The sequence below is a fragment of the Musca vetustissima genome, unplaced genomic scaffold (genome assembly GCF_032173495.1).
Source record: "Musca vetustissima isolate MV318-11 ecotype Yass unplaced genomic scaffold, APGP_CSIRO_Mvet_v1 utg6009, whole genome shotgun sequence".
Taxonomy (NCBI): domain Eukaryota; kingdom Metazoa; phylum Arthropoda; class Insecta; order Diptera; family Muscidae; genus Musca; species Musca vetustissima.
The window spans coordinates 83598-110064 of NW_026882788.1; the positions used below are offsets into that span (position 1 = coordinate 83598).

Sequence of the window (26467 nt, forward strand, 5' to 3'; positions counted from 1 at the left end):
GCTTTACTTGTTCATGCCAACAGATATCCTCTATGCTATATTGTGTTTGTTTGTATGTGTGAGTGTGTATGTAGACAGCTATTTAGAAATTTGATCTTTTGACTTTAGTCAGTTGGTCTAACTAACTTTTGCTGGCTATTTGGTTGTCTGTCTGTTTGTCTATCTGTCAATACTTATTGATTGATTTTTTTCTTCTTCCCTACCTCTGTCGCTCTCTCCTTTGGTCCGAAGTATATTTCCATTCCATAAAATGACGTTTTCCTCCATACAAATAATCGAAGCAAAAAAAAATAATGAAATTCTGTTTAATGAAAGAAAAATTTTCCTTACACCTACCTACACGGCTTGGGCTTTTCATTCTTTTAACAGCTCCTCACTTTATGATGTTATAAAAAATTAAGTGATTTTTATGAAAATAAACAAACGGTTTGCCAACAAAACCATGTACTTTAATTGAAGGTGGGAGGAGTAGTTTGAAATAAATATAGTGAAGATTGTATTATGGATCATAATAAATAAGACGCCTTCATATTATTTCTTGCCACAGGTAAATTTATTTTTGCCACAAAAATTTAATAGGAATTTTGTGAACATTCTTGTAGTTGCTGCTGCTGTTTTCATTTCATAATTTGTATATTTGGCAAAACATCATCCATCTTTGTTGATATTAATATTTATTTGCATAGACATATAGTTGAAGATTTTAAAAATAATATATATAACAATTTGTGTATTTTGGGTTCTTGTGAATCACCATAAACAGGTTTAAGGTGGGGTATTATTTGGTGAAATTTAGGCACGATTTTCGCTATAGAAAAAATCTTGGTCTCCACAAAGTTTTCTATACAAAACCAGGGTCTCCACAACGTTTTCTATAGAAAACCTGGGTTTCCACAAAGTTTTCTAGAGAAAACCTTGGTCTCCACAAAGTTTTCTATAGAAAACCTTGGTCTCCACAAAATTTTCTATGGAAAACCTTGGTCTCCACAAAGTATTCTATAGAAAACCTTGGTCTCCACAAAGTTTTCTATAGAAAACCTTGGTCTCCACAAAGTTTTCTATAGAAAACCTTGGTCTCCACAAAGTTTTCTATAGAAAACCTTGGTCTCCACAAAGTTTTCTATAGAAAACCTTGGTCTCCACAAAGTTTTCTATAGAAAACCTTGGTCCACAAAGTTTTCTATAGAAAACCCACAAAGTTTTCTATAGAAAACCTTCCACAAAGTCTCCACAAAGTTTTCTATAGAAAACCTTGGTCTCCACAAAGTTTTCTATAGAAAACCTTGGTCTCCACAAAGTTTTCTATAGAAAACCTTGGTCTCCACAAAGTTTTCTATAGAAAACCTTGGTCTCCACAAAGTTTTCTATAGAAAACCTTGGTCTCCACAAAGTTTTCTATAGAAAACCTTGGTCTCCACAAAGTTTTCTATAGAAAACCTTGGTCTCCACAAAGTTTTCTATAGAAAACCTTGGTCTCCACAAAGTTTTCTATAGAAAACCTTGGTCTCCACAAAGTTTTCTATAGAAAACCTTGGTCTCCACAAAGTTTTCTATAGAAAACCTTGGTCTCCACAAAGTTTTCTATAGAAAACCTTGGTCTCCACAAAGTTTTCTATAGAAAACCTTGGTCTCCACAAAGTTTTCTATAGTAGAAAATCTTGGTCTCCACAAAGTTTTCTATAGAAAACCTTGGTCTCCACAAAGTTTTCTATAGAAAACCTTGGTCTCCACAAAGTTTTCTATAGAAAACCTTGGTCTCCACAAAGTTTTCTATAGAAAACCTTGGTCTCCACAAAGTTTTCTATAGAAAACCTTGGTCTCCACAAAGTTTTCTATAGAAAACCTTGGTCTCCACAAAGTTTTCTATAGAAAACCTTGGTCTCCACCCGAAGAAATTCTTCATGCTTTTGATTTTTTAAAGATCCCATAAATTTATACACACACAAAAACATTATCCTAATTCATATTTTGTTCACTGGTTCCAAATAGCGGCGAAACAGCGCCACTCATTGGAATTATTATTAAAAATACCCATTTCGAACAGGAAACCATACTAACTCATCAAAATGAAATTTATGTCAATTAGAGATTTAACCTGACCTACGAAATGAAAAAAAAACTACAAGACGAACATAAAAAACTTATGAAATAATCTTCAGCCGAATTTGTGTGGTTATTTATTTAAAAAATAATTTATTTAATTTGCTAAGGCCCTTCTGCTTGTGTGTTAGGAAGAGAGAGAGTGTGTGGTATCTGCAGCAGACCTAATGGCTGGCTAATATTCTTTGTAGGTTATGGCATTATTTTTTTCTAAAATGTTAGCATATGTGTGTGGTGCTGGTGATAGAATGAGATGTGTTTTTCTTTTTTGTGCAACATGATCATATTTTCCCGTATTTTAAATCTCTTTTCGCAGAATCAGCCATATAAAGAACAACGCCATTTGCCTTGGCCCGCCAGCCATCAACAGATGTATTTTCCGATGCTTGGAATGAATGGATCGTTGGATGGATGTATTGCTTAGTAGAATCATGACCATCAACAGCATCATTTCTGCCAATAGAATTTCTTTATCTTTAGTTAATTTTATTAGACATTTGTGGTTGTTTCGTTCTTCCAGACTCAGTTTTTTTTTCATCTTTGTTTATTTACTTTGCTTACCAAATGGTTATTGAAAGCTAATTTTATAGCCATGGTTTTTGTTGTAGGGGAAATTGAAATTGCAATTTATTAATTTTAAATTACAATATTTGAAGGCATGACCTTTAATGCAGGAATTTTGAATTGAATTATTCTTCATTCAAGAATAAAAAATGATTTAAATTTTCCAAACTAATTCCGTTGTTCTTCGAAATGATAAATTTCAATATTTAGATTTTGAAATTCACTTCTGAATACCTTACAACTTTGTTTTTATTCATGATAATTTTCGATATTAAAAATTTTATAATTAACTTTTAGGTACCTTAAATTGTAGAGATAATACTCTATTCATTCATTTTAAGTAATTTCCATTCGAATTAAAACGAAATTTCTTCATTGTTTATTAGAAAGAAAAATGTTTGCAAATTTTCAATTGAAATCATTTATTTTTCCCTCACACTCTATGTGCATGTAGTATATAAAATATACATTTTTATTATTGATTTCTATCCTGCTGTTAAATGTTTTCAATTACAAGATTTTAAGTTTTGTATCTTTCGTTGATGCCATTAAATCAATTGCGAACAAGAGTGAATAATTTAATACCCATAGTGGGTGTGGGAGGGGAATTAATTCGAATGATTAACAAAAAAACCCTGTTCGCTCAATAGGTGTTCACAGGTTTATTTCGATGCTATTCTATAATAAAAAAATAATCTAAATAAATAAATTCGAAATTAAATTAATTACCCAATATGTGTTATTAAAATCAAGAAAACTTGGTCATGTTTTGTGACCACATTTTAAAATATTTAGATTGAATTATATTTGAATTGAATATGAATTATCAATGGCTTGGATAATAACTACATTATATTTAAAAAATCTTTATAATAATATTGAAAATACACAAATAAAAATCGTATTGTAAAATCCGATAAAATCGTATATTCGACCCCTGGTGGTAAATATGCAACGTCAAATATTTTGGTTAGCTAAGACACACATCGCTAGCATTCACAATAGCTAAAGCAATTCAGTATAGAATTTGAATTATGTTAACTCTTACTATGAAGCTGTAGATGGCAGTACACATTTTTTTTATTTGTACAAAAATATACACTGGGTCACAGTCTCAATATCCACAGTGAAAAGTATCGAAGATAAACGCTTTTTAACAAACGGATATTTTTGATGGTTAATACTAAGTATAATATCCCATGTTATCTTTTAACATTGCCGGCATCTATAGGATTGAAATCCGGGGACTGAGCAGGTTTTTGAACCCCTTTGGACAATTATAAAGCATACATTCTCTAACGATCTGGAGCTTGTGCTTGAGGTCATTATCTTAATAAAATTTAAATGTTGTCTGATTTTCCAGACTTGGTATGCTTGAGATTTTATGACTTCTAATATTTGTCTCCAAAATACTCCATAAGTTCTCTATAGGATTCAAATCCGAGGACTGAGGAGGTGTTTGAATCACTTTCGGGCAATTATTTCTGATAAAATTCGGTTATTATCTTGATAAAATTGAAATATTTTCTCCAATTCCAATTTTTCATCTCAACATTTTAGAATGTGTTAATTATAAATCGTATTCATAATTCCTCCAATAAAAACGAGATTTTCTACTCCAGCAGCTTTCACACACCCCCATACCATTACAAAGCTTAGGGTTCACGGTTTATTCGCCCTGCGCAATACCTTGATTGGTCCATCCGACCCAAACAAGTTAACTTTGCTTTGCTTTTATCAGCAAAATTGTGTTTATGAACGAACTCCAATCGGATTTTCTGGTTTTTGGGTTTCTGGTTTTAACCAAAATTCTTCGAATTGTTTCAGGGTAACATTTCGTTTCCAGATATTTCTCTGTGAATCCAGCAAGTTTAGGTTCACTTAGCTTTGGATTATCGACCACTTGTCGCTGGTGTTCGGCTTGTTGCAAATTCAATTCTCAGTTTTGTACCTCGATATGATTTTATGGACAGTAGATCGAGTAATATTGAATATTTCCGTGAGCCTGTATCACATGGAGAGCTGACATTCTGCACGTTGTCATCAATCCGCACCCAATACGAAGTAAGACGATAGCACCATCCTGAACGTAATTGGGCCAAAACTACTCTGGTTTGTCTAGGCAGCTGACGCTGCCCTCCGAGGGCGGCATTCAATCTGTAATCAATTTTGATCATGATCTAGAAGCTCATTTTAATAAGTTAAGACAAGCCTGGGTCGGGGAGTTTTATCCCATATTTGATGTTTAGTATAATTCTCTCAGAAGCACCCAAGCTGGTACAGCAATGATCGACTATTGTTATGAAGACTTAAGGGAAAGAAGTTCGTCTTGTCATGAAGTTGGTCCACAGGTGTTATAAGGAGACACCATGTTACAGTTCTCAGGGTGGCGTTCTGACAAGTCTGAATACTTCGATTATTCGCGGACCACACTGGTACCGCATAGTGGGCAACATACACACCTATCGATTTGAAAAAAAAGCTAATTTTATCAAAAATAATTTTTAAAAATGACGATTTAAATTTTTATAATTTAACATTTTTACAATTATTTTATATTTATCATTAGAAAATCTTCCCTAATATATTGTGAATATTCTCACCACAGGTTTAAAAATAAGGTATGTGTGGTATGTTAGCCAAAGCAAGAACATATAAAGAGATGGTTGTCTTGGCTAACACAGGGCGAATCAAAAATCGCCATACCATTAAAGGGAGATGCTGGTTTTTTTCTCCTTACAAATAAATTTTTACAATGAAAATCAGTGCTTACTTAAACAAATTGTAAATTATATGATTTTAAGCAATTCATATTTATTGTAATAATTTTGGCTACAGCCATATGTTTCTCATAATCGTGTTTATTGCATAAAAAATATGATTTTCAATTAATACAAATATTAACAACTTTTATTTTTCTCCTTACAGCGAACAGGAACATTTCATATCGGAACACACGGTTATGGCCGTCTTTACGTCACAAGGACAAGTGGGTGGTCCCTGCCGTTATATGCCAGCAACACGAAGACAAAATCATCAATGCCGTAAAGAATTCGGTTTACCCGATACCATACGTGAAGCTCGGCGACTGGCCACCACACACTGTGAAGATCAGTTTCGTTATGATCGGTGGAATTGTTCGATTGAAATACGTGGCAAACGGAACATTTTCAAAAAACTCTATAAGGAAACGGCATTTGTACATGCGTTAACAGCTGCAGCTATGACACATTCCATAGCGCGTGCCTGTTCTGAGGGACGTATGACCAAGTGTAGCTGTGGACCACGTAAACACAATCGTCCGGATCAGACATTCGAATGGGGTGGCTGTAATGACAATTTGAAACATGGCAAGCGGGTGACACGTAGCTTTTTAGATTTGCGCGGTGGAGAAAGTGATGAGGTGACAGAGATATTACGACATGATTCTGAGGTGAGCAGAGGAAGGGATAATAATTTTTAAATATTAAATTAATATTTTTTTGATTTTTTTGCAGGTCGGTATTGAAGCTGTCTCCACAATGATGAAGGACAAATGCAAATGCCATGGTGTTTCGGGTTCATGCTCCATGAAAACCTGTTGGAAAAAATTGGCCGATTTTAATGCCACAGCCACTTTGCTAAGACAGAAATACAATCAGGCAATACGAAAGGCACCCAACACACGCACAATAAGAAGAGAGGCTACATCGAGTCGTGGCAAAAAGCCCAAGCAACGAAGAAAGAAAGTGAGTAGAGTGAGATTTGAAATAAATAATAAAAAACCAGGATTTTAAAGAGTTATTAGTGTGATCACCAAAGATTTTAAGGGTTATCTGATCGGATTCTCAATAAACAGAACACTTCCTATTGATTGGGTGGATGCAAAAATCATTTATAAAATTCTATGTCATTGGATATAGAATTAAGTTTTGAAAGTGGATTTCACTTTTCTATTGCATTGGCAACTCCGGTCAAATATCTTAAACCCGTTTACAAACAACATTTTGTGAGCTACAAGTGTCCGTTTGATTTGTCTATGTATCGTTAAGCGTTCCAAAGTTATTACGAATCCCAGAAAACTGTAATTTTCTTTTAACATGGCAACTCTGACAAACAATTTTTAATACTGTTGGATAGTGTATGTCCTAAATTATTAATATCCATTCGAATTATTTCTGTATCATTCAAAACTTACAAAGAATCTAAATTACCAAATTTGGCAGCACTAGCAAATATTTGTCGTCAGCGCCATCTGTGAATGGGTAGATTAAAAAAATCTATTATGCAAATGTAAGCCTCATGTTTTTTCTAAAACTTTTGACCTACTATAAAGGAAATAGCAACAATTGAATTATTTTTAATTATAAAATTTATATTAAAGTTTTATATAATTTCCCTCGGTAAAATTTGTGTTATATGAATTTTTTGCTAGTTATAGTAAAGTAGGTTATTTACTCTTTCATATGACATCAGGTTGAACTTAAAAAATTGATTGAAATCATGTCCATCAATAGATGGCGCTGACGACGGGTTTATAAAAATTGCATACCTCATTTATTTTTGCTATAACATTTCTCGTATTGCTGGTATTAAAATGAAAGTGGTGTCATATGAAAGGTATAATCGTACACTTTCTTGTGAAATAAATAAAACTTCACAATTATTTGAATATTAATATGAAATTATGCGGTGGTACAAAGTAGACACTTTGTTCGATTTACACTAAATGTTACATAGCCTATTGAATAGTGTCTAGAATGACGTATCCTGTTCTTGTACTCTCAGCCTTATTGCTATACCACATCGAAATTTTGGTTTTAGACCACATGTTTCTTTAGAAATCCAAATCCGTTTCAGACAACCCTCCTCATTCATGGTATAAAAAGTTATTTCCGATCGAATTAAACGAATTTTTCACTTGTTAATAAAATGTTGATCTCTTGTTTTCTTTCCAATTTTAATATATTTTTTTTTCTTTCCCATTTCTTTGCAGCAACAATCGCAATATACCACCTTATACTATTTGGAGACATCACCCACATATTGTTCCGTCACCAAGGATCGCCAGTGTCTGAATCAAGACAATTGTGCGAATCTTTGCTGTGGGCGTGGCTATGTAACGCGCGTCTTCAAACAGGTGGAGAAATGTCGTTGCCGCTTCAACAATGGACGCTGCTGCCAATTGATTTGTGATTATTGTCAACGCTACGAGGACCGATACTTTTGTAAATAGATTGATTTTAGGTTTTAAAATAAATATTTTTGTATTTTTAAGCTTCCATTCTACAATTACGACTTCTACCACTACTTCTATGACTTCTGCTACTTTAACTGAATCTATAATTTAAATTTATATAAAAACGAATAACTTTTTGTTTAAAACTTTTTCTCAACAAATCATCGTGCGAATCGTAGCGATTAGGCAAAACAAAGGACTTTAAAGGACTTTTTATCTATTTCTAAATATATTTTTTGTATTGTATTTTATTTCATTCCTATTTATAAATGTGCGTGTGTGTATGTTAAACGAATAGTTTATAGACAGAATATTAAATAATAATAAAAAATAACTACAAAAGAAAACTCGAAAAGAAATCGAACAAAATAAACAGCAAAAAAATCGAATAGCATTACAGAACAGAAGAATGAATCATAAATGAAAAAGAACTGGCAAAAAAAAACACATAAAAAAATTAAATAACTCATCAACATGTTTAGACACATTACACCATCTCCATCCCCCCCTATTCTCCTGCTCCTCCTACTTCTCATCTACCATCATATGACTCGTATAATGATGGCATAACTCTTGTATTAAAATTAAACAACAAATATTTTTATTATTTAATTGTATGTAAAGATTGAAAGAAAAAACGAAAGCAAAACTCAAACACAAAAGAAAAACACGAAAAAAAGCGAAAAACTCTCAAAAGCTATCACAAAAAAAATCACAAGAAAAAAAAAAAACAAAATAATCATATTGTAACTTTAAACTCTTTTTAATTTATAAAAAATATATTATAAGAAAAACAACAACACAACAAACCAAAAAAATAAAGAAACATTTTCAAATAAAAATCCAATAAAAAAATAACAAGGTGTTTCATTGGAAAAATTGGGCAAATTTTGGTGTTTTTCTCCTATAAAAACGTAATCTTTTCAAAATTTAAGATTTTTTCTTATAGGCAGTCGTTGAAAGTAATTAATATAAAAACTACACATGTTTAGCTTTTCAATGATGAAATTTTCATGAAAATCCATCCAGCCGTTGCTGAGATATAGCCATTTAAAATTTAGTTTGTATCAAAATATAGCTGCTACACAATTCTGTTCGCCTGTTACCACAATTTGCGATTTTTACATTTTCCAAATCGTGTAATTTGCTAAAAATGTTGCCAGATCACGCAAACATAGTCCCTTAGTGTAGTTTAATAAATTCCAAAGCATAACTTAGGGCGGTAAAATTAAAAGCAGAATATCAAAAGAATGTCATTACTAATTAACGCCTAGAAGTATGCTATGAGGTTATGTTATTTTATGAAACCACATAGGAACATTAATTCGATATGGCAACATTACTAACTAGCAAATTGCACAAAATGGAAAATGTAAAATATCGATGTAAACATTTTTTGTGTTAATAGGCGAACAGAATCGTGTAGCACCTATATTTTGATACAAGCTAAATTTCAAATGACTATATCTCAGCAACTGCTGGATGGATTTTCATGAAAATTTCGCCAGGGATAAGATAAAAAAATGTAGTTTTTATATGTGCAACAAGGAAGCATAATTTCTGTGCAACTATTAGGAAAATATCAAAGATTTTGGTATGATTATGTTTTTCAGAGGAATTTTGTAATTTAATTACAAATATTTTAACATCCTTTTGTACAAGGACAAAAGCTCTTCTTTCTTCGGCAACAATAAAGTACTATTAATGCATTTCTATCAGAAATATTTTATTTTTCAAAGAAAAAAAAACATTTTGCTCAACATTTTCAATTCAATTGATTGACAACCATCGAATTTGAAGGCCTTGTAACGTCAATTGAAATCCTGCAATGTGTCATTTACAATGGAGTAGTTGTATCCGAAGTGTTTCCAACGCAATTACTGGTCCTCAAAAAAATATGTTGTTTGTGATAAAAGCCATATCATAATCCACAACGGCCTCATTATCGTTCACTGAAAATGAAATAAAATATTAGGAATGCTGCTCTAACATTTTTTTTAATTTTCTATACTTACAAAACCGGCATAATCTTGAATTTCTTCATTGGATTCAACGTCCAAACCCAATTTTATACATCGATTATGCTGTTATGCAGGATACGACCCAGTAGATGCTCTGGAATATAAAGGAATAACAGAAATTAATAAGGCATATTGGGGACTTAAATGCCTCGTCGAATTGATCCCTTTCTTCCTATTCTAAACAGCATTTGATAGCGAGATCACAAATGCGCCCTCTATATATAGACTCATATATGCTCGGCAAGCATACTAATATTTTGGCCCGTATTATGGAATCTAACAAAATTTTTTAATGAGTAATCTATACTAATAAAAGAGTAAAGTGACTGACTTAACAATTCATCAACGCCCAGATGAAACGGTTTGAGCTAGAAATTTGAAATTTTGGGTGAGGGTCACTCTTGGTTCAAAGGGGTCAGAAAAGGCTGGTTTTCGTACTATAACGGCACGAAAAGTACTAAACGTGGTGCCTTTTGTATTTGTCTAGAACTCTGAAATTTGAATTGAGGGTCATTAATGGAGTGTAGGATAGATGTAGCAAAGGGTTTTTTGGACATTCAAACTATAAGTTTCCGAAAAGTACTAAATTGTACTAATTTTTGTACAGCTTCGTAGCATGAAATTTGAAATTTGGAATGCGAATTAAAGTTGAGAAGTAGGGCGATATAAGAAGGTGGTTTTGAAATCATGTACTCATCTATACGAGAAGTACTATATTTGGTACAATTTTTAATTGGAGGTCCAAATGGAGCTGGAATCCTAAAATTTGAAATTAACGGCCAGAGTGTACGGTTGGAATATTTACGTAGTTTTGGAAATTGTTTACTTATGTGTACGAAAAGTACTAAATCGTACTATAATTGGTACTATAATTTGGATTTGGTTGAACCAATAGAACTGGGATCCTGAAATTTGTAATTATTATCATTGTTGGGGTGTACGATTTTGGTATGTAGGGAATTTGGAAAATTCGTACTAATTTTTTGATTGAGCTGGAATCATGACATTTGGAGTTAGGATCACTGTGGGTAGTATTGGACTATTTAGGATTTTTTGGAAATGGGAAGTAAATTTTGTACAATTTAAATATTGGGAGACCCGATGTAGGAAGTTTTGGAAATTTGTACTAAATGGTACCAAATGTGGATTTGGCTGGAATCTTGAAATTTGATGTTAAGATCACTGTAGTGTTGTGTAGGATTGGGCTTGGTAGAAAATTGTGTGTACTAAATTTGGTACAATTTAAATTCTGTACTGATGTGTATAAAATGAGGATTTGGGTGAACCCAGCTCTATCGGTTCACCCACTGAACACTGAAATTTGAAAAAAAGTTTAGGATTGGGGTGTCCAAGTAGTTTTGGAAATTCATACCTGTGGTTACTAAATTGTACTATATTTGAACTGATGTGAACTGGGTGAACTGATAGAGTTGGGACCCTGAAATTTGGAGCTAGGATTATTGTTGGGATGTAGGTTTGGGTTATGTAGAAAGTTTTGGAAATTCATACTAAATTGTAGAAAATTGAGATTTTGGTGAACTGATAGAGCTGGAATCTTAAAATTTGATGTTAGGATCACTGTTGGGGTGTAGTATTGGGCTTTGTAGAACGTTTTGGGTGAACCGAGAGAGCTAGAACACTGAAACTTGCTAATGAGGTTACTGTTGGAATGTAATATTGGGGTATGGATGTGGTTTTGGAAATTCATTCTTATAGGTACTAAATTTGGTACAATTTGAATTTTTGGTGAACTGATTAAATTTGGAGTTAAGATCATTGTTGTTTTGTAGGATTGGGATATGTAGGAAGTTTTGGACATTCGTACTAACGTGTACTAAATGTGACCAAATTTGGATTTGATTGAACCGATAGAGCTAGAATCTTTAAATTTGAATTTATAACCACTGTTGGAGTGTAGGCTTGTATCATGTAGAAAGTTGTGGAAATTCGTAGTAATGTGTACTAAATGGCGGTTTTGATCAATGTTGGTGTGTTGGATTAGTGTGTGTAGGAAGTTTTTGGAAATGTCTACTAATGACTAAATGATACAAAATTTGGTACATTTGGGATTAAGAGTGAACCGATGGAGCTGGAATCCTGAAATTGAGTAATAAGATTTCCGTTGGATTGCATCATGGAAATTTGTACGTATGTGTTCCAAATTGAACTAAATGTGATACAAATTGGATTTAGGTGAATCATCCTGAAATTTTGAATTAAAATTGAATGAAGTGTTGAAAATTCGTACTTATGATTGTTAATGTAGGTAGTTGTAGAAATTTATTTTAATGTGTACTAATTTGAATTGGGTGAAGCTATTTTTTTTTTCAAAATAAGTATTACAAGAGTACGAAGGATACAAAATTACACTAAATGTAGTATAGAAATTGCGGTCAGAATTGGTGTGTAGGGTTGAGATATAGAGGTAGTTTTGAAAAACGTACTATAGAGAACATATTTGTTTTTGCTAGTAAATGTAATGTAATGGTAATCTTAATTTGATGGTCACATCTCAAGAAATGTGGGTCTGTGACCAACATTTCATTTGTCCAACTTTTTTTTGCAAAGAAATTGATAAAAATAACTATTTAATGTATAATTAAAACATGATAATACTTTGTTATTTATATTTTATATTTATTGTAGATAATATAACTTGGCCAGCTCTCTTGACACACTGCATTATTATCAACTTATCTTCATTTGGCATTGCTTTTGAAATTATCTACAAATTCCTTGCTACCGAATGGTTGTTCATCCTAAAAAACAGTTCAATTTTTTTATTGCTATTTTTTTAAAATACATTTTCGCATATTCAATAAAGCAATAGACTATCTATATAAAAACAAAAACAATAAAACCACTTAACACACAAACGAACGAACGAACAAAAAAACAATAACTGATTGAGGTCGGAAACACCTGGCGCAAACTGGAAAATTGTAGAGATCATTAAAACAAAACCATAGATCCGACAGCAAAATTAAAAAAAATCTACGAGTCGTTCATTCACATCACCGACAAATTAAAATGATTTAATATAAACATGTCAACATGAAGAATAGAGCAAATCAAATTTATTAGAAATCCAATTTATTTGTTGCTAATCGGTTTTTATCTGTAAATCATATTAAGTGGGAAAAATTTCCATGGAATCAATTTTGAAGAAAAAAAATTTGAATTTTTTAATGTGTATTAAATCTTTCAATATGGGTTGTTAATGTTTCACTTGGATACTTAAAAAACTGAAATTAATATAGATTTGGAAATAGTTCCCAAGTACGTATATATCTTCTGTAACAAATGTATAATAACACATCAATTGAGAACCGCTGGAACCATTTGACTCAAATTTGTCCGGTTTTTTAAAATAGCAGTGGGAAAATTTTCAAGAGAAATTTTTGAGAAAACCCCCTTATAAAAGTCTGCAGGTTGGAAAATCGAATGTTATTTGTTGATATGAAATTTTGTGTGGAAACATGGAAAAAATTATAAATAAAAGTCTTAATGGGATGACAAGACATTCCCCGGGGTCGCTGTTTGGATTTATAGGCGACTCCAGACCACAAACGAATGTAACATGACACTCATCAAGTATAGACTACCGACAAGTTGGCACGAATCAATTTCGTAAATTATGTAAAAATATATTGATCCACTCTCTACACCACAAGTGATCCCCATCCCAAATTCAATACTTCATTCCATCTCGTAATTTCAACACTACACATCACCTAACTAAATTTAAAAATTAACTTAACTATTCCCAACCCCATTTCGATATTGTTTGCACCTTTCCTAAGCACTACAAATTGCACTAATTTCAGTACCACTTTATATACATTTAGTGCGAAACTTCAAAATCAAAATCCTTATATCAGTTTTGAATATTAATAGTAATGCCCACACCAAAGTTCAAGGTTTTAATTTCATTCGTATCATTTAGAAAATGTAGTACATTTTTAGTACAAATTTCCAGAGCATCGATTTCCACAGAAAATGTTCTATAAAAATCTATACTAATAAAAGAATATAGTAATTGACTGTCTTGACTCTTTTACTGATTGACAGACTTAACGTTTCATCAACGCCCAGACAAAACGGCTGAAGCTACAATCTTGAAATTTTGGGTGAGGGTCACTCTGGGTCCAAAGGTGACAGAAAGGTTGGGTTTTTGGAAATTCGTAACGAAAAGTACTAAATATGGTATCATTTGTATTTGGCGAACCGGTTTTGAAATTTGGATTGATAAAGTGTAGAATATAGATGTACCAAAGAGTTTTTGGAAATTCGAACTGTAAGTATCCGAAAAGTACTAAAATGTACTGAATTGGTACAATTTCGTACCATGTGAACGATAGATAGATATAAATAAGGTCGTTAAAAAGAGGTGGTTTTGGAAGTGTGTACTCATGTATACGAAAAGTAACATTATCGTCGGAGTGTAGGATTAGAATATGTAGGCAGTTTTGAAATATTTTTACGAATGTCTACAAAAAGTTTTGGAAATTCATACTTGTGGGTACTAAATGGTACTAAATTTATTAGAATTCGAATATTTGGTGGACCTATAGAGTTGGGATCCTGAAATTTGGAGTTAGGATTATTGTTGGGGATAGCATTGGGATTATGTAGGAATGTTTGGAAATTCATATTATCGTATACTAAATGGGTACAGGGTAAATGGTACTAAATTTGGTAAAATTTGAATTTTAGATAAGCCGATAGAGCTGGAATATTGAAATTTGGAGTTAGAATCACTGTTGAGGTGTAGAATTGGGCTATGTAGGAAGTTTTGGAAATTCACACTAATGTCTACTAAATTTGGTACAATTTAAATTTTGAGTGAACCGATAGAGCTAGAATCCTGAATTTTGGAGTTAGGATCACTGTTGGTGTGTAGGATTGGGATATGTAGGAAGTTTTGGAAATTTTTACTAATGTGCACTAAATGGTACCAATGTGGATTTGGGTGAACCGATAGAGCTGAAATTTTGAAGTTTTAATTTAGCATCACTGTTGGCTTGCAGGATTGGGCTGTGTATGAAGTCTTGGAAATGTATACTAATGTGTACTAAATTTGGTACAATTTAAATTTTGGGTGAACCGGATTGTGCTGTGTAGGAAGTTTTGAAAATTCACACTAATGATTTTGAATGATATTAAATTTGGTACAATTATATTTGGGTGAAGAGATTGGGCTAGAATCCTGAAATTGGGAAATATGGTTTCTATTGGGCCGACCATATGATAATATGGTCATATATATATATATATATATACAACATTTACGGAAATCTAACTGTGTGGTTCTTTATTCTAAGCTTGGACAATATTTCGCGATATTTGCAACCTCATGACCAGCTAATATTACTAATATTCAGTACAACTCTTCTAATTACTTGTCCAGATTCCCTTCACCGTGGGTTGTGTTGTGATGATCGGCTTTCAATTGTAGCCTATTGATGCACTCGGAAAAAGCACAACAAATTAAGTTTTCGGTTCACTTCATCCCAATATTATTATCTGATCATCAACGAAAATTAGAGGCCTAATCCTTGATCATACCTGGATCCTCATTGAAAATTTCAAAGCTATTAGCGCTATATTTCCGCCTCTAGTGTGGTAATGTGTAACTAAATAATATCTAAGTAAATATTTAAGTGTAACTTCCATATTCGGGTACATACGACGATATAATTGGTATCAATTTACATGTCTACCACTCCTCTTGGATATACGATCAACTTCTCGGGTCCATGTCCTTCAGGAGTAAATATATACGACATAGAATACAAATTTTGTCATTTTTCATACAAAAGTCAGGGTCCATTTGACCCGCTAAATATTGACCGATCATTATCAAAATAGGCATGTTTACTTTTTGACCCAATCCCCTTCGGGATGTTTGGGCCATAATTGCGGCCTCTAGAGCGACTAGAAAATCAGAAAAAATTTAGTTTTTTGGTCCATTTCATCCCATTAATTTTAACCGATCTTTACCAAAAACAATAGGGGTCTTCATTGACCAGAACCCATCCTAAATGCAAAATTTCGTGAAGATGGGTCCATAACTGTGGCCTGTATCGTGTTTACAAATTATAATGGACAGACGGACGGACGGACACACATGTCTAGATCGACTCAGCTAGTCGAGATATGACGATCGGTATACTTAAAGGTTGGTCTAGGACCAATATTTCGCAGCGTTGGTGATAATTTTGGCAATACGTACATATAGGAACTAAGTGGTACTAAAATTTAAATTATGGTCAATATTAGTGTATAGAGTGATTAGCTCTTCTGATTATGTAGTTCTCTGTATAATGTATTTAGACAATTTTAAATAATTCTCACGTTCGCTAACGAAGTAGCGGACATATGCTAGTTATCAATATATATCCACTTTTACAGTATTCACATATTTTTGGTCAGATTTTTAACCGAAGTGGCTATAATTTGGTTTTTATTGGATGCCAAATCTTACTATCAAAAATTATCCTGGTATTTTAAATATACGAAATTGATTTCGGATTCGTGGGTGTTCGCTTAGCCACAGATTTTGGGCCTAAGAGTTGGACCACAAGAAAATATAGAATTTATATATAGTCAAATCAAATTTTCAATATCCGAAATTGATTTCGGATATAAACTATATACATTCTAAAAGTCTACGAACCGACTTTTCAGTCGGGGTTATCGCTTAATCTCAGGGTTTGGAATTTCGGAGCTCTGTCATCATCGTGTATATCATTTAGGAGTGATAAGCAAAATTAATGTTGAATTTCAGTAAAACATTTTAGATATCACAAATTTAGTGTTAATACAACACACAAAGGGACTGGCCGTAGGAATTTTACCTAGAGACAAACAATAATTTGTACTTTATAGGATCCAAAATGGCGCTAACACTGTTAATATACCCCCGATATAAAAAATAATCGGTGCAACTTATTTCAATTATGTCCTTATATAATTTTTATATATAATATAAAATGGCGATGTAAATTTAAAAATAAATATTAATATATACGTATTTCTCTTATATTCACATATTGTCCTGACGTTATCACTTTGAATGCCACACACACACGACAATAAGTATATGTCTCACTTTCCTGATAGTTTGTTTGCTTTCCTTTAAAAGTGCTTCCTTGTTTACACTAAGTGACGCCATATAAGTATATTAAATCATTTGTACACACACTTTGTTCTAAAGATAGACCTCGACCTGAACACAGCCCCCCTTGAAGGACAATCTCGAGTGTTTTAAATATTTACATGACCTTTGATTGAGGCATCATTTAATCCTTTCTCAAAGACCCCACCTTAATGGAACGAGACAACGACATCATCAGCTGCAGCTGCTGCAGCCGCAGAATATGCAACAAATAAGTGGCGTCTTACCTGTGTAGTTTTGTAATCGGTTAGTCGATGCCTGCCATAGGCAGACAACTACTGTCGTCGTCGTTATTGTTGTTGTTGATGTCTGTCGTTATTGCATTTAGCTTCTTGACACACATTTTGAATGTGCATTTTTATCGTCTTGCCTATCTTTTGGTTATTGGATGTGCTTACTAGAGGTCTGGTAGCTTGGTTGACTGCCTGCCTGCTAGTAGGTTGGGAATATAATGCAATCCATTTTAAGTGCATCCAGACTTTAAGTGTCTCGTTCGCTCTATATATAGTGGCAAAAGGCAAACACAGTCACTGATTTTGTTTCGTTCAAGTAGTTAAGTTCTGGATGAGATCATATTGGGAGGATGGGGGAGACAATTTCTAGTGGGAACTTAAAAGATTGTATTTCGGTGTGTATGTGTGTTTGTATGTGGTGTGAAATGTAAATAAACACCTTCAAGAAGACACAAGAACATGACTTTTAATTTGTGGTCTGATCAGTTTTCAGTTTTCCAAATCACGTTCATTATCAATGGCATAACCCTGACTGATGAATTCATTCACTCGACTTCGACAATTTCGAAATGCATTGGAACGGAAAAAATGTTCTGAAAATAAATACTCTGTAATTAGAAGACTTGGTGGCCGTTATGTCTTCAACTTGGCAAACAAACGGTGTTATATGAACCCGAGTTATGCCATGAAACGAATTTTGAATAAAACTGAACTGCATTTTTGGGTATTTAAAGAAATGACATTGTCAGGTTATTGTTTAGAATCTTACGAATTTTTATTTAAAATTTTTTGGTTTGAAAGAAAAAATAGAAAGACGAGGAAGTGATGCTGGTTTTTGAATGGTTAATTGTGTTAAGTGTTCTCAAGCAGTCAAGGGCTTCGCCGGTGGCTGATGAACCAAAAACTACACATCAAGGGTAAAATGTGTAATGATTTTAACACCTTTCGAAAATGTCAATGACATTTTGTTTTATTTTTCTTCAATTTGATTTACAGTGATTTACACGAAGAAAAATCAGAAGCGGATAGCATGAGACCTAAGCGTGAACCGTATCATGACTATTTACATTATCTAATCGATCAACGGGCAAAATATGCTGATCAAATTCTAAGGCCTGAAACTCTACCAAGACCCTTCGATATGTTTGTTCTGCCACATGATGTGAGGTCGCCACAAATGGATTTTGTAAATCCTGCCACAATGCCAAGTGGTGGCTTTGCAAATTTCGCCTTGTTTCCCTCAATGTATCCGCCAAGGAAGCACTACTCTCCCGGAATGCAAAATGTGGGTTACAATTTGAATGGAAGAATTCCGTATAAGCCGGGATGTATTGAACGGTCAATGAATGTGAAATACAAGCCACGCCCCAAGGTTCAAGGGAGAAGATTGGGCTATAAGAAATTAAAAACCAAGTCCAAAGGAATGTCCATAACGGAAGGGCGTAAGGCTAATGTGGAAACCAAAAATCTAAATAATTTATGTGTGAATCATGGCATGAAGAAGGATTCTCAGAAAACAAATTCAACGCAGCTGGTTGTGGTCAATTTTAATGTAAATCACTGCCAGTCGGAAAAGGATGTCAAATCGTCAGCTAAAAATCAAACTACCCATGTCTCGAGTTCTCAATGTTTACCATGTTTAGGAAGCGGAAGAACACCTATTTTAAATGGGTATGAAAAGAGCAAAGGAGAAAAAGTACCAGTACATGAGGAGATCAATGGACGAAAGGAAGTAAATCCTAAAGTGGAAGATCATATGACGGGATACGAAAGGCTTGATAATGATAAAGGAGAATATGGAAATATCAATTATGCCAAAGATGGATATGATGGCAAATATGAAAAAGAAAATAAGTATAATGAAAGAAACAGAGATGCTGATAAGGAAAAAAGTGAAAATAATGATAAGAAGAACGGATATGATAAATCTGCAATAAATGATAATCAGAAAAACAAGGAAAATAATAAAGAAAAGAAAGAAGATGAAAATGAAAAGGGAGGTAGTGGAGCATCAATAGAACAAAATCATGATAAAAAGGAGCGAAATAAAATATACATTAAGGAAAAGAATGATCACGAAGAAAGTAATGAAAAAAGAAAAGAAGAAATTGAAACATATGGGACGGGAAAACAACCAACTGCTAAAAAAGGAGCACAAGAAGCACCCGCTGCAAATAACAACGTTACAACTTCAAAGGATAATGAACAAAGCAAAGGGGAGATGGGAGAACACTCCAAAAGCAAAGGTCAACAAGATGGAAGAAAAATAGGTGAACAAGTCAAACCGCAGAAAGGATATACCAATGGAAATGAAGAAGTGTGGGAAACACATGAAGGAAAAGAAACAGAAAATGAAAAGAATTTAGAAAATAAAAGTGGGACTCGAAAGGAATCTCAAATATACAATGCAATGAATGAGACAATAAATGAAAAACACATAGCTGGAAAATCAAACGAAAATGATACTACCGAAGACCAAAGTAAAGGTCATGCTACAACTGAAAAATTAGAAATTGAAAATTTGGACCCAAAGGAATATGAAAATAATAAAGAAATCAAAAAGGATGATAAAGGGAGTAATGGAGAAAATTCTGAAGGAGTAACACTGCATAAAGGAGAAAAGGAAATTGCAGAAATTGAAAAGAAAACTGATGAACGGATTCACATACAAAATGAAAATGGAGAAGAAAGTGATACCATCAAAGAACAACATGGAAGAAATCAGGAAGCCAAAAAAGAAAAACCAGATAATGAAACATTAATTGAAAAAGCCAAGGAGGAGGAGCAAAATGTAGGGCATACTACTATCAAAGAAATAGGAGTGGGAGATGAAAAATTAATTGATAGTGCTTCTGTAGGCTCTTCCACAAAAGTCACTTCGGGAAAATCGGAAACAACATCAAAAGGGATATTATCCACCCAAGAGAAGTCTGAAAATAAAATAACTATAAATTCCAAGAAAAGCGAAGAACCCAAGGATATGGAAGCGAACAAGCTTATGGGAAATATGCAATCGGAATCGTTGGTACTGACAAATGAAGAGAAAATAAAAATAAAAAATAAGGGAAAGGAAGTGGAGGACATCGATAAAGAATTTGAGACTATGGGCTTAGGCAAATTAATTGGAAATATTGACAAATCTGATTCAATAGTTTTGTCAGAGGATAAAGAGCTAAAAACCAAAGAACTATCAAATTCCGGTAATATTTCCTCAGTGAAATCTGGAAATAAAACTACTACTACATCCAAAGTAATGGGTACAGGTGAGGCAGATGGAGTGAATAAATTTATTGGAAATATTCAAGAGTCGGATTCAATGGTTTTATCAGAAGATAAAGAAACCAATCCAAATAAAGCGGACATTTCTGGAAATATGTCCACAAATACATCCCTGGCTGTGATGGGTGCAGGAGGAGATTTTGGAAATATTGAAAAATCAAAGACTGGTAATATAACCATTATTACCTCTAAGGTAATGATAGATAATGATGGAAAAACTGATGATACACGTCTGAATAAATTTGTAGGAAATATTGAACTAAAAGTTTCAGAGGATAACGAAACAATGCCCAAAACAGTATCATCTGATAAATCAATAGAAAAACAAAAAACCAAGTTTGGAACCGACAACAAAGAGTCCTCTTTAATCAAAGAAACTTTATCAGCGGAAGGTTCTCAAGGAGAAATTCGGCATTTCCAAAAATCTGACATTGAACCGGATAAATTTCATGGTAGTATTTCCTTTTCAAGTTCTGTGAAATCTGAAGACGGTAATATTAATGTTGAAAATTCCACTTCTAAGTTGACCGGGGATGTCTTAATAACTTCGAAGGATGTTACTCAAGGGCAAGTGAATTTAAATCATGAAAATTCTACCTCAAAGATCCCGAATGACACTTTATTAACACAAAAAGAAGTTAAACAGGGGCCAGAGATTCTTGAAGAAAATTTAACCTTAAATAAAAGTTCAATTTCCAGTTCACTAGATCCAGACATACTTTTGAAAGAGCCGCCTGGAGAGGCTCCAAAATCTGAAGCTAATTTCACAATCTCATGGTTAACACAGAAATCATCGACAGCTAAAGGTAGCAAGGAATCTCCATCCCATTCGTCCGCTACACTATCGATTCATGAAGATTTCCCCAAGGACACAGTTGATATTATCCAGGTTCCCGTTCAAAATAATGGTAAATTCGAAATAATAAAACTTCAAGAAGATCCCAAGGCAACAAAGCGTGGATCTGTGAGACAAGAAATTGAAAAGTTTTTCGTACAGAAACGAAGAGAAAATATGGAAGAAAATATTCCAGAAATAAATCAAGAAATTCTGTTCACATTTTCTGACTCAAATCCAAGAAATGATGAGAAGAAAATAATCGACACAGAAAAAGAACAAAATAGTGCCAAGGGAAAGGACATAAAAATAACATCTAGATTTTTGGAGGATCCCGAAGAAAATCGTATTGGTTCACAAACCGCGTCTGGAAAATCTGATCCGCAGACCTCACAAAAAGAAAATCAGGATATGTTTATTTTCAGCAAAACCAGTAATGGACAATCATCAGACATTATAGAAGATAATTCTCAGGAAGTGGATGCCCAGAAATCAGCAATGTCTGGTGTTCTTAATTTTCCAACAGCAGGACATATGAACGTCGAGGACTCCGCACTGGATGTTCAAAAAACGGAAACATCCTCAAATGGAAGAAAGGGACTTTTCATTACACAATTTTCCGGTACTGGAAATAATTTCGCTACAATAAAGGATGATAATGATCAGAGCAGTAAAGATTTAAAAATCAGTAAGGGATCAGATTCTACAGACCATAAGAAATTGTCAGAATCAAATGTTTTTATATTTTCCAACGATAAATGGGAAAACAAACCAAATAAAAATGAACAATTCTCAAATTCTGATGGAAATTTACGGAAATCCTTTGCCCATAACTTTGACGGTAGTACAGGATTCTCCAACACTCCGGTAGCACAGGATTCTCCTATACTCCAGACTGTTGTAAATAATGAGTCTAGCGGATCAAAGGACTTCACATTTGCCACCGAGAAATGGGATGACAGTCCAAATAAAGATGGCAATTTTCATCCTGCTAATGGAAATTTACAGAAATTATTTGCTCATAATTTTGATAATACTGATCCGGATAATCAGGATGATTTTCAGGAAACTGAAGTGAAATTCTTTTCATTTTCCAGTAAAAATAAAAAATTACCTCTTGAAGTAAACTCTTCCGATAACAGCCATCTAACATCGAGGAAATTTTCCTCTGATTTTAATGAAAAGGATGCTGAGGAGAGTTTACAACCTCTCCAAAAATTGGCTCCATTCTCCATGAGAAGTGAAAAGAAATCTGACATCATATCACCTGGATCTCAGACTGCATCTTCAATAAATAGAGAAAATACCGTTTGGGCGCCAAATACCCAACAATTCAAGGAATTAGAGCATAACGATGGATTGAAGCAGAAAGGTTCCCTATTACATGGAACTAGAGATGAAAATACCAAGGTATTAAATTTCGAATTTGATATTGGCAATGACAAGGAGTTTAGGAAAAATGTTAATTCCGAAAAATTAAATGAAGGAAGTTCCATAAGCTCATCTAGTTCTTCATCTAAAGTAATTGTTGATCATAATCAACCCTTAAACGGATTTAATCATCCTTCTTCCCACAGTTCCGCATCCACTTTCCATCACTCTAATATAGATAAAGACAACAACGATTCAAGCTCCCAAGAAGAAGTCAAATTTCTGTCCTTTTCCATAAAGAAATCAACACAAGAACCCAGAGAATTTTCGACAGATTGGAAGGATATTATTTCCGAAAATAAACACTTTATATCCTTTCCCACCGAAGCAAATATGTTACTACCCTCCGGAGATGATGACACAAATCAAAAACAATTCAAAGCGGCAAACTCAAAATCTTCACTTCACTTTGTTTCCATTTCCACTGAAGCAAATTGGTTACATCCCTCAGAAAAAGACAATAAACTTCCAAAACGATTTGATGTTTCGAAATCAACTTCTACTTCAGATTCTGCGAAGAAATTAAGTTGGATTCTCAATCCAACAGACAACAAAAACGATGAGAATGATGATCCTTATTTTTTCTCAATCAATGAGGGTAGACCCACTGCCAGCATTATTATAAAATCGGATTCAGATGACAAGGACACAACAATAGGTAAGCTATCTAAGCTTTTATTGATGGTCTTTAGTCAATTTTTAAGTCTAATCTGCAGAAAGTGAAGATACGAAGCCCAATGATATGGCCGGCACTGGAACAAGTTTTATCAACTATTTGCGAAAGCCAAAACGAAAGGGTGAGTAAATAAGACTAAATATTGAAATTAATTTATTTTTGAAAAAATTGGGGGAACAGTGATACCTATCGTCTCCCTCAAATATGCAAAAGGTTATTGAAACCAAATTGTTTGTTATTTCCAGGACCATTTTCTGAACCCATTCTCTCTGAAATCTATCCCCGCAATAAACGTCGATATGAATCACCACCCAGCATTTATTGGCATACCGTTGAGCCAAAATCGGAGGCAATAGAACAGCGCATACACAATCTCCGACCTTTTGATTCCGCGGATTTTGAACAATTACCAGAAGATTTTGTCAGCGTTTCCAAAGAATGTGAAGATGAAGATGCCATATATGAAGAAAATTCGAATGGTGGAAAATTAAAAGAGAATTTCCCGGAATTAATTAATCTTCGTAGTAGTAAAAAATATAAGAAAAAATATTATTAAATTCAGAGAAATTTCGAATTTTAAAATAAAATATAATATTAGAACTTCAGCCACGAGTATTATTCATGGGACCGTGGAGAATAAATAAATATTTTGAGTCACAAACTTGTGACTGGTCATCAATCATAATTTAAGTAGGCACGTCTACACACCTTCAAAATGTAAAATATACGCAGTTTTTATACGCTAGACCATAAGGTGGTGTGTATGTTAAAATTGTCATTCGGTTTGTAACACCTTAGGAATGTCCATTTCTCTGGTGAGCTCTAGAGCTCGCAATATCTTATATATTATTATTTTGAAGTTTGGGTATAACCACCGAAGCCACAATGCTAATTCGATATTTTAGATTACCAATAAATTTTTTACTATCCTACCAAAAACTATATTAATACTGGTTGGTCCTCTTTTTAGTACAGCCACAGATAACGGTAACTTTCAAATATATTTTCATGACACATAAAAGGTTTCATCAATTTTAGGTATTTAAAATATCCTCACCAAAAATTATCAATATTGATCCAAGTTTGGGTACGTTGCTCAACCGAATTGCCTGTAAATTATTGGGTAAAAATCAATACCGATACCTCTAATGTAAAATATTAGTACCTATGTTCTCTTATAATACGTATTTGATATTTCAATTTCTCCTGGCGAAAATATACCATGACACATAAAAGCCTTCATCAATTTTAGGTATTTAAAATACCTACTAGAATGTGGGAATTATTCAAAAATCAATACCGACCCTAATTAAAATATTAGTACTTATGTTCTCTTATAGTACGTATTTTCATAAAATTCAAATTTCAACATTTAGTACTTCAATTCTACACTCCAAATTTTACTATTCCAGCTCTAAATCCAAGTTGTATCGAGTTTAGTACCATTTAGTACACACATTCAAGTTTATTGTTCCAGCTTTAGTACCATTTAGTACACACATCCATACCACCGATCCTTCACTTCAACAAAAATCTTATTTCCAAATTTCAGTACGCATTAGTAGAAGTTTCCAAAACTTCTATCTCCAATTTCAGAATTCCAGATCTATCGGTTCAGCCAAATTTTGAGCCAAATATTGATTCACCCAAAATTCAAATTGTTCCAAATTTAGTACAAATAAGTACGAATTTTCCAAATTACCAACATACCATTCCCAAATGTCAGCGTTTCAGCTCTAAAAGTTCACCCAAATCCAAATAGTACCAAATATAGTACCATTTAGTACCTTTCGTACACATAACTACAAATTTCAAAAACGACCTACATATCGCTATCCAACACTCCGATGGTAATGTTAACTTCATATTTCAGGATTCCAGCTCATCCGTTTCTCCAAATTCAGATTGTACCAAATTTAGTACAGTTTAGTATTCTTCGTATACATAATTACACATTCTATAAACCGCGTTCTTATATAGACCCTACATCTCAAGCCTGATTCGCATTCCATATTTCAAGTTTTTTGCTCTTTCCATTCACATGCTACGAAATTGTACCAAATTTAGTATATTTTAATTCTTTGAAATGTAATTCCAAAATGAAGAGTTCAAGTTCCACTGGTTACCCAAATTTTTTTTAGCACTTTTCCTGCCGTTATAGTACGAATTTCGCAAAAACCAAGCTGCCATCTTCGGCAAAAGAGTGACACTCTCCCAAAATTTCCAAATTCTAGCCTCAACCGTTTCGTCTGAGCATTGTTGAATACTTAACCCGAATAGTGCTGTAATGTATTTTTCGAATTTTGGGACGAAATTTTTAGCGTCTCTAGATTGAATCCAAAAATTTGATTTGTATCTTTTTTTTCTTATCAGGATAATCGACAGGATAAATTTTTGGGCTGTGACCATATGTTCATGCAAGCACTGCTCGGGTACAGGCTTTTTAAATGATTTATTGATTGTGTTATGGGTGTTACCATATGGTCACGCTTGTACAGCTCGGTTTAAGTCAGTCAGCAAGCCAATAACTTTACTTCTTTATTAAAATAGAGGCTCATTCAAATCCTAAGTTTTATATCCTATAGATCTGCAGGTACAATGGGAGTAATCGGCTAAAACGTACCCATTCCTGATGGTCTTGATTCTCCGACAATCATTAAGCGGAACTAAAAAAAGCCCTAGCTTCGTGAATAATTGCAGTCTGTTGCCAACCCAACCTCGGAAAAGGTTGTTACACTCTATCGAACATTTCTTTAATTTTTTATCGATCGGTGTGCTAACCATGTTGTGGACAATTTCTCATTCATTTCCCCTTCATTATATTTTTTGCGTTGAATTTTTATCGTTGTCCGAATTAATTGATGATATCAACGAATATACAAATTCAATTATAATTACCCAAACACACATACATAGATAAAATTAAAATC

At 33.5% G+C, this 26467-nt stretch overlaps 2 protein-coding genes across 2 annotated transcripts in view; both read left to right on the top strand.

The window, feature by feature from the left end:
• LOC133329491 (protein Wnt-4) overlaps positions 1 to 7903 on the top strand; it is a 64331-nt gene extending 56428 nt beyond the window's left edge. The window contains exons 2-4 of the mRNA XM_061537964.1: positions 5593 to 6097; positions 6162 to 6392; positions 7640 to 7903. Coding sequence (XP_061393948.1) covers positions 5593 to 6097; positions 6162 to 6392; positions 7640 to 7879 — 976 coding nt within the window. The 3' untranslated portion in view covers positions 7880 to 7903. The remainder of the gene's footprint in view (positions 1 to 5592; positions 6098 to 6161; positions 6393 to 7639) is intronic.
• A 10238-nt stretch (positions 7904 to 18141) lies between these two features.
• Positions 18142 to 25915, top strand: LOC133329492 (uncharacterized protein PF3D7_1120600-like). Its single transcript, XM_061537965.1, has 7 exons — positions 18142 to 18233; positions 18313 to 19796; positions 19869 to 22504; positions 22616 to 23519; positions 23578 to 23658; positions 23783 to 24016; positions 25911 to 25915. Exons 1-7 carry the CDS (start codon positions 18142 to 18144, stop codon positions 25913 to 25915), a joined length of 5436 nt encoding a protein of 1811 aa, XP_061393949.1.
• The last annotated feature ends 552 nt before the right edge of the window (positions 25916 to 26467 follow it).